Raw genomic sequence first — 14,014 nt, forward strand, 5'->3', positions numbered from 1 at the left:
GAACACACACACACACACACACACACACACACACACACACACACACACACACACACACACACACACACACACACACACACACACACACACACACACACACACACACACACACACACACACACACACGCACGCAAGAAGAAACACTGCAGCTCTGGCATCCAGCTGGTCTATTTATCACCAGCGACATTGACTGTGGTGGGGTTCTGCTAATGCTAGCCTTGCCTTTTTCTGCACCTGCCATTAGATGGAAAGTCCCCCCTCTTAGTGCCGCTTTTTGATTAATTGGTAGTTTAGATGGCGGCGAACCACGTCCGAGGATAATATCAGGCTGCACCTACCCCAGCGGCTTTATTGTTTAGCGACGTCCTGCTGACGCTGTGTGTGTGTAAACCCCATTATCTGGCCTCGCTTAGACTTTTAAGCTAATAAGTAGTGTGTGGAATGCATGCATGTGTTTACTCTCATGCACGTGTGGCATCGTGTATTGCCCACTTCCTGTTGCCATTTATTAACATTTAATCAGCCTATTTATTCTACAAAACCCAAAACCAGTGAAGTTGGCACGTTGTGTAAATGGTAAATAAAAACAGAATACAATGATTTGCAAATTATTTTCAACTTATATTCAATTGAATAGACTGCAAAGACAAGATATTTAATGTTCAAACTGAGAAATTTTGTTTTTTGCAAATATTAGCTCATTTGGAATTCGATGCGTGCAACATGTTTCAAAAAAGCTGGCACAAGTGGCAAAAAAGACTGAGAAAGTTGAGGAATGCTCATCGAACACTTATTTGGAACATCCCACAGGTGAACAGGCTAATTGGGAACATCTGGGTGCCATGATTGGGTATAAAAGCAGCTTCCATGAAAATGCTCAGTCATTCACAAACAAGGATGGGGCGAGGGTCACCACTTTGTCAACAAATGCCTGAGCAAATTGTTTAAGAACAACATTTCTCTAAATTTCTTGCAATAGCTGGTCAGCTATTGCAAGAAATTTAGGGATTTCACCATCTACGGTCCGTAATATCATCAAAAGGTTCTGAGAATCTGGAGGAATCACTACATGTAACATTGAAGACCGGTGACCTTCGATCCCTCAGGCGGTACTGCATCAAACACCAACATTAGTGTGTAAAAGTTATCATCACATGGGCTCAGGAACACTTCAGAAAATGACTGTCAGTAACTACAGTTTGTCGCTACATCTGTAAGGGCAAGTTAAAACTCTACTATGCAAAGCCAAAGCTATTTATCAACAACACCCAGAAACACTTCGCTGGGCCGGATGCAAAGTGGAAAAGTGTTCTGTGGTCTGGCAAGTCCACATTTCAAATAGTTTTTGAAAACTGTGGACGTCGTGTCCTCCGGACTAAAGAGGAAAAGAACCATCTGAATTGTTCTAGGGGCAAAGTGTAAAAGCCAGCATCTGTGATGGTATGGGGGTGTATTAGTGCCCAAGGCATGGGTAACTTACACATCTGTGAAGGCGCCATTAATGCTGATTAATGTTGCCATCCAAGCAAAGTTTTTTTTCATGGACGCCCCTGCTTATTTCAGAAAGACAATGCCAAGCCACATGTTACAACAGTGTGGCTTCGTAGTAAAATAATGTGGGTTCTAGACTGGCCTGCCTGTAGTCCAGACCTGTCTCCCATTGAAAATGTGTGGCGCATTATGAAGCCTAAAATACCACAAGGGAGACCCCCGGACTGTTGAACAACTTAAGCTGTACATCAAGCAAGAATGGGAAGGAATTCCACCTGAAAAGCTTCAAAAATGTGTCTCCTCAGTTCCCAAACATTTACTGAGTGTTGTTAAAAGGAAAGGCCATGTAACACTGTGGTAAAAATGCCCCTGTGACAACTTTTTTGCAATGTGTTGCTGCCATTAAATTCCAAGTTAATGATTATTTGCAAAACAAATGTAGTTTCTCAGTTTGAACGTTAAGTATCTTGTCTTTGCAGTCTATTCAATTGAATATAAGTTGAAAAGGATTTGCAAATCATTGTATTCTGTTTTTATTTACCATTTACACAACGTGCCAACTTCACTGGTTTTGGGTTTTGTAAATGTCTATGCCATATGCATTTTTTTTTTATCCCATCCCTTTTTTTTTAATCTAGAAGGGTCTTTGGAGTAAATACGCATGGCTTTTGAATGTGTTTATCCTAAACAATCCTGCCACTTCAATTTACACACTATAATATTTTTACCAAGTCTTTTTTTTTGCACATATACCACAATAATATTGTACCATGAGATTTTGATACCGTTACGGTAGGAAGGGATTCTTATGGCCCCATTCATCACGGTTTACCTGACACTTGAAATGTCGACAATAAAATGTGTCGCTGACTATTGTATTTTGTCGACAATAGTCATGACGTCATCATTCGTGGGTCACGCGCAAAAACATGTAAAGTGTTAAAAACATGAATACCTTGCTCATTTTGCAAAGCGGACTTTGTTTTTATGTCAGTACATCTGTGATACGCCAGCATTTAAAGATATGTAGTCGGACATTTGGAGGGAGGGTGTGGTCTCAGCCTCGTTAAGAGTGTTAGCTTCTACCTTGCTAGCAAGCAAACAAGAGTGAGACCAAGTTGTGTGAAAAATAAAGAAATCTAAACATTGAGTGTAAAACTGCCAAGAGTTAATCAATAATCAATATATCAGTGTGCAGCTTTTTAAACATCACAACATTATTTTCTTTTTGAGGAAGTTAAATTTTGTGTTTTCTTGTTTGTTTTCATTGCTGCTATTTTAACTGTTTTTTAAATACATAAACAAGGTAAAACATTTTTTTAGCACTTTGCCTTTCCTTTCTTTGAAATGGACAATATTTTATTAGTCTTTGCTAAAAGAGCAGCACAGTTACAGTCAACGTTCCCTCTAAGGTGCGCACCTGCGCAATTGCGCACTGCTCACGCATCCTCTGCGCACAGCAAATCGATGCCGCGCAAAAAATCAAATTCCACTCTAAACAAAATAAACAAAAAGTTTGTTTTGTATGATTTTGCAATGCAACTGTGAGAAACAGGTGACGAAAGGCGGCCAGTCCAATGTTCCCTCTAAGGTGCGCGCCTGTGCAATTGTGCACTGCTCAAGCGTCCTCTGCGCACGGCAAATCTATGCCACGCACAAAATCAAATAAAAAAAATGAGCGCATAACAATTTTCGACACGACACGGACCCGACAGAGAAAACAGTTTTCGTCATCATTGTTCAAATATTGTAACGTCTGTCGAGACGCTTTAAAGACATGAATTCCATCGATCACTTTACTGAGCAAAAGTCTTTATTGTCGGCCATAAACACATCACCAAAACATTAGTAAAAAAAATTATATCTAGCAAAACTGGTCATTTTCTGCAGTACAAACCAGACCAAAAGCAACTTTGTTATATCAACAGCAGCCGCTCGCTCTTTCTCACTTGCGCCAACACATGCACATATGGCATTTAGCCACTGATGCGTTTACAGCCACACAAAAAGTCGGACAACTCCAACACCACACATAAAGTGTTATTCCAGGTCGTTACACTATGATTTACCAATCAAATGTGTGTTTATTCTCGTGTCATTTATTAGGAATCTTAATTTATAAATATGAATCATGAAATGCTGTTAGTATATTAAATAAATACTAATAAAAATATATTTTTTACAAACAGGAAGTTGCAGGATTGTACACATGATCCCCTGCTTTCATCTCATTGTGCAACATGTGAAGGTTTTAATGGGAACTAAATGCAATGTCTGAAAGGGGTGCAAGTTATTTCCAAAGCAGGACCTCCACCCAGACAAACAATACAAGTACACAGTTCATGAAAAACAATATTTTTTGTTATTGTCATTGTAAGTGGGCCTAAACACTTATATTAGAAATGGAAATGACTGCTGTCATTTGATTATAATAAGAGAATGTTGTCTGTCTATCTGTGTTAGCCCTGCGATGAGGTGGGGTCTTGTCCAGGGTGTACGCCGCCTTCCACCCGAATGCAGCTGAGATAGGCTCCAGCACCCCCCGCGACCCCAAAAGGGACAAGCGGTAGAAAATGGATGGATGGATGGAGATTGAACTTGTTATTTAGTCAGGTTTGGGACAGGTGTGCTGCTGGTGTAGCCACAGTGTGCACGTCTGATGTTGCTCACATGGGCTCCACTGAATGCTCACACACATGAAAAATTAGAGGGAACATTGGTTACAGTATAAATAAATATGTATGAGTTAATTAGATAATATTGAAGAGGAAATGGTTAAACTAAAATGGTGGCTTGATGTAAATAAATCATCTTTAAATTTGGAAAAGACTACATTTATGGTATTCAGTAATAAAAGAAAGATATAAGTTAGTTTATCCATAAACAATGTGAAAATTGAGAAGGTGTCTGAAGTCAGATTTCTTGGGGTCATCTTAGATCAGACCTAGGTCCATGAAGCTTTTCAATCTGGCCCGCCGTACATTCCCAAATAGTTGTTTTATATCTTTAAGATGGAAAGTGTAGCTGCCATTATGATGTGCAGTGATGTTTTCTAATGACCGTAAGTCTTCAACTATACAAAGTATTTCAATGGTTGGAATCTGCGCTTATGGATGATATACCAGTTACTATGGTAACCTAATTAGTTACTATGGTCATCTAATTAGTTACTATGGTCATCTAATTAGTTACTATGGTCATCTACGTCACAGCAGCTCAGACGAGGCACCAAGCAGTGTGGGCGGGAAGCGTTTCCACAGACGTGGAAGGAGATTTTCACAACAAAGTTCTAAAGCTTAGTGATATATCACATATATCAGACTGTAGGTGGGTTTATTTTGTAACCTTCGTGTTTATATTTCACTGTTTGTTGCATTTTTGTTGCGTTTCACTTGATTGTAAAATATGTCGGTCGAAAGGGGGTGTGACGTTCACATTTTGTCAATATTCAGTGTTTTATCGTTCATAGAAAAATTAAAAATTCCATTACGTTTTTTAAGGCAGTCTGTCATAATGTTTTTAACATTCAATTAGACATTATTGTGATGTTTTGTATTAATGTTCTTAAAAATAGATATACCGGCCCTCAGACACATTTTTTTCTCTAAATGTGGCCCCCGAGTCAAAAAAATTGCCCAGACCTGTCTTAGATGAAAAGTTGACATGGAAAGCTCATGTATTGCATGTGAAAAATAAGGTATCTAAAAGCTTATTTATTTTGAACAAGGTTAAATACAGTTTCCCGTATAACACAATGAGACGGTTTTATTGCTCAATTATTCTACCTTATTTCAGTTATTGTGAAGAAAAATATGGGGAAATACATATCACAGCAACATAATGCCTTTATTTCTTTCACAGAAAAGAGTAATTTGTATTATTTTTAAAGTAGGATATAGAGACCAAAACATCCACTCTTCATTAGGTCAGGATTATTAAAACTAAAAGACATTGTAGAATTGCATACTCTATTAGTGATGTTCAAAGCTCGAAATAAAGTTCTTCCGAAGGACTTACAAAAGTTATTTGTGTTCACGTCTGAAGATGAGAATCACAGAAGGCTGTATGACTTTAAACATCCAAGAGCGCGAACAAATTTGAAAGAAATGTGCTTGTCTGTTGCTGCTGTGAAAGCATGGAATTCTCTAAAGAAAGACTTCAAAAGTTGCAAGAATAATTTTTGAATGTAAAAAGAGTTACATAAAGAGACAACTGGAATTATATCAAACTGAAATTTGATTTTGATTGGACGTGTCATTGTGAAAATGCTTAAACGAAAATTAAAAAGTATGTTGGAGTTCGGGTGTTGGTGGAGGGAACAGTGATAGAGTCATCTAAAATAATTTGTGTTAAAAAGGGGGCAGATAAATATAAGAATATTATTCTTCCATCTGCTCCTTTCTGATCATGGAAATGTATAAGAAACAAAAAACAATGAAAGTGTCAACTGTACATGGCTTGTATCTATGCATTTTCATGAAAGGAATAAAAAGAAATGATGAATGATGATGAATTAGTCATTGTTGTTGTTAGTAAGCACATGCCTAAAATAACTTAAACTGCATTTAAAGGTTGATAGAAAAATTAGAGCCATTAAATATGTTAACGCTTTATTATCCGGCAAATCGTTAAGATAGTCGTTGACTAATCAACTATCAAAATAATCGTTAGTTGCAGCCCTCGACCACACTTGCTATGTAGATGGGCGCTCTCCATCATTTTATGATTAACACACCCACACCGCTTACTCTCACGCGAGGTTCACCCAGGAATGGTGCCATATGAATCCCTTTCCTACTGTACATCCCTAAATGCAAAATGTCCATCATTTATATCGTATGTCCTCTACATCGTGTAAAGCCTACATGAAACAAAAAAGTTGTGCTGTGATGTCTTGATAATTTGATACGAATCTAATGATTACTTTGTTGTTTTTCTCATTTCAGGAATCTTCATATTCATTTGCACTGAAATGCCTTATCAGCCTTTCCACTGTTATACTGCTTGGTCTTATAATAATGTACCACGCACGGGAAATCCAGGTGAGTCTTCACATAGAAATAGACTAACAAATGACAACTTAAAGGCCTACTGAAATGATTTTTTTTTATTTAAACGGGGATAGCAGATCCATTCTATGTGTCATACTTGATCATTTCGCGATATTGCCATATTTTTACTGAAAGGATTTAGTATAGAACAACGACGATAAAGTTCGCAACTTTTGGTCGCTGATAAAAAAAAGCCTTGCCTATACCGGAAGTAGCGTGACGTCACAGGAGGACGGATTCCTCACAATTCCCCGTTGTTTACAATGGAGCGAGAGAGATTCGGACAGAGAAAGCGACGACTACCCCATTAATTTGAGCGAGGATGAAAGATTCGTGGATGAGGAACGTTAGAGTGAAGGACTAGAGAGGCAGTGCAGGGTGTATCTTTTTTCGCTCTGACCGTAACTTAGGTACAAGGTCTCATTGGATTCCACACTCTCTCCTTTTTCTATTGTGGATCACGGATTTGTATTCTAAACCACCTCGGATACTATATCCTCTTGAAAATGAGAGTCGAGAACGCGAAATGGACATTCACAGTGACTTTTATCTCCACGACAATACATGGTTGACGCACTTTAGCTACGGAGCTAACGTGATAGCATCGGGCTCAAATGCAGATAGAAACAAAATTTAAAAAAAACCCTGACTGGAAGGATAGACAGAAGATCAACAATACTATTAAACCATGAACATGTAAATACACGGTTAATAATTTCCAGCTTGGTGAAGCTTAACAATTGAAGCTAACTAACTTAGCTACATAGCTAACGTGATAGCATCGGGCTCAAATGCAGATAGAAACAAAATTTTAAAAAACCCTGACTGGAAGGATAGACAGAAGATCAACAATACTATTAAACTATGAACATGTAAATACACGGTTAATAATTTCCAGCTTGGCGAAGCTTAACAATTGAAGCTAACTAACTTAGCTACGTAGCTAACGTGATAGCATCAGGCTCAAATGCAGATAGAAACAAAATTTTAAAAAAACCTGACTGGAAGGATAGACAGAAGATCAACAATACTATTAAACCATGAACATGTAAATACACGGTTAATAATTTCCAGCTTGGTGAAGCTTAACAATTGAAGCTAACTACGGAGCGGCGGCGGCGGGCGTTGTAGCTTTCGACGACACCCCGGCCGCCATCAGTCGGCAAGAAACATACAGTATATTTCCCCAAAGTTACGTACGTGACATGCACATAGCGACACGCACGTGCGGGCAAGCGATCAAATGTTTGGAAGCCAAAGCTGTACTCACGGTAGTGCGTCTTGTATCCAGCTCAAACACAACACAACCTCCTGATTGTGTTGCTGTAGTCCGCCGCTAATACACCGATCGCACCTACAGCTTTCTTATTTGCAGTCTCCATTGTCCATTAAACAAATTGCAAAAGATTCACCAACACAGATGTCCAGAATACTGTGGAATTGTTCGATGAAAACAGAGCAGTTTGTATGGTGACACATTGGGTACGAATACTTCCGTTGCCGTCGTGACGTCACGCGCATACGTCATCATGCATAGACGTTTCCAACCGGAAGTTTAGCGGGAAATTTAAAATGTCACTTTACAAGTTAACCCGGCCGTATTGGCATGTGTTGCAATGCTAAGACTTCATCCTTGATATATAAACTATCAGACTGCGTGGTCGGTAGTAGTGGGTTTCAGTAGGCCTTTAAACGCCAACTCAGAATGAAGTTGTGTCTTTGGGTGAATGACTTCTCGTCTGGACTGTTTGGTTTGTCTTAGAAGACGTTTGGCCTCTCATTCGAGTAGGCTTCATCAGTCCATGGTCAGCTCTAGTTTTAGACTTACATTGGTCTCCCACATACAACACTGTTCTTTCAACCATTCCTAGAAGACTCTGCAATTTAGCCTCCAACAAATAACAGGAGTTAAAAACTGTTTTGTGACCAGAATGTTTTTTGTGCCATTTGTTTACAACTGAATGGAATGCTAACGTGGGTATTTCCGACTATTTTGGACTGGTAGTAGTCGATCCACAGCGATCGTTCTGCCACACAATACCTCAATGCTGTCACAAGGTGTTGGTGATGAACCCCAAGATGCAGAGAAGGCAGGCTTGGTGCAGGAAAACATGATTTAATGTCCACAATAAAGAAAAAACACAAACCAGGAACTAGGAATAGCCAAAATGAAAACAGGAACCAGCAAACAGAAAAACTGGAAACAGCTAACGGCTAACAGGATAACACGAAACAAAAGAGCTCGGAGACAGCAAACTGTAAATAGCTATTAGGAACAGCTTACCGCAAACAATGAGAATGACAAGTAGTAGCTCCAACGACAAGTAGTAGACATCGACAATACTACAGCACAGACTGGATGGCAAGGCAGGTTTAAATAGTAGCTGGCTGATTGACACCAGGTGTGGCCAGGTGCCAATCAGCCGCAGCTGAGGGGAAGCAGCGCTCAGGGAGACAAGCAGGAAACAACCAAAATAAAAGCGCTGACAGGAAATAAAGACAAACACAGAGGAAAAACTAAAATATAACCAAACTGTCAGGGACAAGCCTGACAAATGCTAACGAGGGGAAATTACACTTCGACGACTGTCGTTGGCTTTGACTGTAGGATTGCTCTTTTGCATCAAAACAGTTGTTTTTCTCACCAGGGCAAACCATCCCTGCCCAGGCAGACCCTCCTGGTTTTGGAGTAGAAATATTTGGGGTTTTGACCAAAGCCGCTAGACTAGAGCTTACCAATCCAAGGCTAAGACTAGACCTGACTAATCTATGTCTAAGACTAGATCTGACTAATCTAAGTCTAAGACGAGATCTGACCAATATAAGTCTATGAGCATGAACTGATGAAGCCTACTGAGGTACGGGCACCAGCCGCTACACTAGATCTGACATTGAGTCGAAGACGAGATCTGACCAATCTAAGTCGATGAGCATGAACTGATGAAGCCTACTGAGGTATTGGCACCAGCCGCTAGACTAGATCTGACCAATCTAAGTCTAAGACGTGATCTGACTAATCTAAGTCTAAGACGTGATCTGACCAATATAAGTCTATGAGCATTAACTGATGAAGCCTACTGAGGTACTGGCAACAGCCCCTAGAGTAGATCTGACATTGAGTCTAAGACGAGATCTGACCAATCTAAGTCTAAGACTAGATCTGACTAATCTAAATCTAAAACGAGATCTGACCAATATAAGTCTATGAGCATGAACTGATGAAGCCTACTGAGGTACTGGCACCAGCCGCTAGAGTAGATCTGACATTGAGTCGAAGACGAGATCTGACCAATCTAAGTCTAAGACGAGACCTGACCAATCTAAGTCTATGAGCATGAACTGATTAAGCCTACTGAGGTATTGGCACCAGCCACTAGACTAGATCTGACCAGTCTAAGTCTACGACTAGATCTGACTAATCCAAGTCTAAGACGAGATCTGACCAATATAAGTCTATGAGCATGAACTGATGAAGCCTACTGAGGTATTGGCACCAGCCGCTAGACTAGATCTGACCAATCTAAGTCTAAGACGAGATCTGACCAATCTAAGTCTATGTGCATGAACTGATGAAGCCTACTGAGGTACTGGCACCAGCCGCTATACTGGCTCTGACCCATCTAAGCCTAAGACTAGATCTGACCAATCTAAGTCTAAGACGATATCTGACCAATATAAGTCTATAAGCATGAACTGATGAAACCTTCTGAAGTATTGGCACCAGCCGCTGGACTAGATCTGACCAATCCGAAGTCCACTCGGATGAGAGGCGAAACGTCTTCTAAGACCAACCAAACAGTCCAGTTGCGATCGATTGAATGCCCTGAGATTACAAAGACCTGGATGAATGAGAACATTCATAGACAGACTTCGAGTTTAAGTTTATGTTGGGGAGACGAGATTGCCCAAAAAAAAAATCCTCAAGCAGATGTGTTTTTCTGATTGTCCTCAGCTGTTTATGGTTGACAACGGTGCGGACGACTGGAGGATAGCCATGACCTATGAGCGGATCTTCTTCATCGTGCTGGAGCTGCTGGTGTGTGCCATTCATCCCATTCCCGGCCAGTACGTCTTCACGTGGAGGGCCCGGCTGGCCTTTACGTACACGCCATCCGTGGCGGATGCAGACGTGGACATCATTCTATCCATCCCCATGTTCCTGAGACTCTACCTGATCGGCAGGGTCATGTTACTTCACAGCAAGCTGTTCACGGACGCGTCATCTCGCAGCATCGGCGCCCTCAACAAGATCAACTTCAACACACGCTTTGTCATGAAAACTCTCATGACCATCTGCCCAGGAACTGTTCTGCTCGTGTTCAGTATTTCATCCTGGATCATTGCTGCTTGGACTGTGCGCGTCTGCGAGAGGTAAACACCGGGTTATGAATGTTGGATAATGCTGGGGTCAAGTTGAAACGCTTCCTTCCTCCCTTCACCAGCTCTGCTTTGCATCTTTCAGTGTGTTTGTTGTCACCTATTTGCACTTGAAACCACTGTGGGTTTGTTACGATAAGCACATGGACAGGAAGGCACACATGCACAAACAACCCGCGCACGACACAACTGCCTGTTTAAAAAAAAAAACAACAACACCCTGACACACGATTCATTAGCTCAGCAATCGCTGCACAGCTCCCCACGCCTTGTGTTTATTGCTATATGGCTTGTCCATAATTCATGAGTGTCTAATTGTTTGTTTGCTGAATGATTTGTTTTGGTAATGCAGCGAAGCCCCCCTGGACCCCTTTACCCGTTTTCCGCCCCAAACTCAAGGGGGAGCAACCATTCTGACTGAAAATGAAAGAGGAGGCAGGGAGGAAGGGAAAGCCTTTCTCTACTTCTTCATTTGGCATTTACATAGAAAAATGAGACGTTAATGCCAGCTTTGATGTTTTTAAGTCATCTTTGGATAGTTGGACAGGAAAGGGAGTCGGCAGGGGAGAGGGGGAGGGTTGAGAGCTTCATTGCAGTAGGTTTTGTCAGAACTATGTGACACCGTGCTAGGCAGTAAAAGCTGTTTTTTTCCAGTCTGGCTTGGGTTACCGACGCAGCCCACCTTGCCTGCCTCTACATCCCCTCCCTTCTTCTGTGTCTCCTCTTAACTACCCCACCGAGTGCACACCGCTCACTAACCACCTCCTCTCGCACGTTCAACCCTAGATCCTCAAAACATGCCAATGCTGGATGGTGCGTTTAACACCTCACTGGGTGACTTGGCAATAACAAGAAAGATCAGATTCTTTGTTTTTTTACTTCCAAAGACAGTGAGGAGGAACAGATATCCCAGTTAAGATGTTTCTTGAAGGCTAACAGTTGCGGCCCTGTGAAAGTAAGGGGCTAAATAAGTTTCCGGCTATTGGTTTACATGAAAACAGTGTTTAGCGTCAACATGGACGTTTGAATTACAAAAGGACAGCCTGTGAAAATGGAGCTCATACTTGTTAAGCCAGGGGTGTCCAAAGTGTGGCCCGGGGGCCATTTGTGGCCCGCAGGTCATTTTTTAACGGCCCCACGGCACATTTTAAAAATACGAATGAAAAAAATTAAAAACATGATAAGTGGTATAAAAGAGTAAACAGGTGAAATGTAACAAGAAAATGTCACAATGTTTACTCTAATACATACTTGCCAACCTTGAGACCTCCAATATCGGGAGGTGGGGGGTAGGGGGTGGGGGGCTTGGTCGGGGGTGGGGGTGGAGGTGGGGGGGTGTTGGGGGCGGTGGGCGTGGTCGGGGGCGTGGTTATTTACAGCTAGAATTCACCAACTCGAGTATTTCATATATATATATATATATATATATATATATATATATATATATATATATATATATATATATATATATATATACCTGTATGTATGAAATACTTGACTTTCAGTGAATTCTAGCTATATATATATATTTATTTTATTTACATAGAAAAAATAAAAAAATACTTGAATTTCAGTGTTCCGGTGGCTATCCATTAGATGGCAGTATTGTCCTGTTTAACTTCCCCGTTCATGATGAGTATATCATTTCGGCCACCGTGTTCAATGGAGAAGTCTGTTCTACAAAATTTACAGGCAACATACACCTTCCCCTTCAAACTGTCCTGGATGAACTGAAATTCTTGTTTTCGTTTGTTTTGGAACTTGCAAGCGTATTTCTTCATCTTGCTCGTCGACGGCGTCGCCATGTCTGTAATGTCCTCGTTCTTCTGCTTCGTCTCCTTGTTGTGTGCGCAGTTGTGCACTCTACTCTCTAAAAGCCCTAGATGTTATGACGTCATTGGGCAGGCAAGCTGTTTATATTGTGGGAAAGCGGACGTGAGAACAGGCTGTCCCCACTCAGTCTCAGGTCCGCATTGAGCTGGAGGGGGCGTGGCCTCCAGCTCCAGCTGAATACCGGGAGTTTGTCGGGAGAAAATCTCTGCCGGGAGGTTGTCGGGAGAGGCGCTGAATACCGGGATTCTCCCGCTAAAAACGGGAGGGTTGGCAAGTATGCTCTAATAACACAAAGCTGCCATGCAGGCTGTTTCTTTCTTTAAAAAATAATAATGAATCAAAATCAATGTCATTATGAATTATTGACCTATTCAAGACTCAAATTACGTCACATCTGAGATATTTTTGGGGAAAATGTTGCATATGTTGTGTTTGCCATATAAAAAACTGAGCTGTTTTTTATAAAGAAGGGCCTAAAACGAACAAACGAAAAACATAAACAACAATTTTACGTATAATTAACGGATAGATCTGAAGTTGATCTCGAGATTATTGTGTTAAAAGTAAACAGTAAAAAAAAAAAATTGAATTTCTTTTTTAACATTATAATTATTTGGATCCCCAATAATTTTAGTGTGATTTGTTTTTAAGTGTCTTTGCTCAAAAAATAATAATGAATTAAAATCAATGTTGTTATGAGTTATTGACCTTTTTAAGGCTCCAATTATTATATAATCTCAAATATTCAACTTAAAAATTGTATTGTGTGAAAATATTGCATATTTTGTATTTTTTCCATAAAAAAACAGGGTTTTCTTTGACAACAAGAGCATACAACTTAAATCTTTAAAACCGTTATATTGACAGATAGACCTAATGTTGATCTAGAGATTTAAAACTTAAATAATAATAAAAAATAATAATACTGAATAATGACACATTTTTTATATTTTCTTTACCAAAACCCTTTGGGGTCCCCGGGATCAAGCCTGAGTGGAGGCCTAAATGTATATTATTTATACATACACTACCGTTCAAAAGTTTGGGGTCACCCAAACAATTTTGTGGAATAGCCTTAATTTCTAAGAACAAGAATAGACTGTCGAGTTTCAGATGAAAGTTCTCTTTTTCTGGCCATTTTGAGCGTTTAATTGACCCCACAAATGTGATGCTCAAGAAACTCAATCTGCTCAAAGGAAGGTCAGTTTTGTAGCTTGTAACGAGCTAAACTGTTTTCAGATGTGTGAACATGATTGCACAAG

The 14,014-nt window shown here is 40.3% G+C and overlaps 1 protein-coding gene across 2 annotated transcripts in view; it reads left to right on the forward strand.

Moving 5' to 3' along the window:
* LOC133630634 (small conductance calcium-activated potassium channel protein 2-like) overlaps window positions 1–14,014 on the forward strand; it is a 243,459-nt gene that overhangs the window by 95,466 nt on the left and 133,979 nt on the right. For both annotated transcript variants that reach the window (XM_062022234.1, XM_062022235.1), the window contains 2 exons: window positions 6,438–6,533; window positions 10,495–10,913. In XM_062022234.1, coding sequence (XP_061878218.1) covers window positions 6,438–6,533; window positions 10,495–10,913 — 515 coding nt within the window. The remainder of the gene's footprint in view (window positions 1–6,437; window positions 6,534–10,494; window positions 10,914–14,014) is intronic.

The sequence above is a fragment of the Entelurus aequoreus genome, linkage group LG16, assembly GCF_033978785.1.
Source record: "Entelurus aequoreus isolate RoL-2023_Sb linkage group LG16, RoL_Eaeq_v1.1, whole genome shotgun sequence".
Lineage (NCBI taxonomy): Eukaryota > Metazoa > Chordata > Actinopteri > Syngnathiformes > Syngnathidae > Entelurus > Entelurus aequoreus.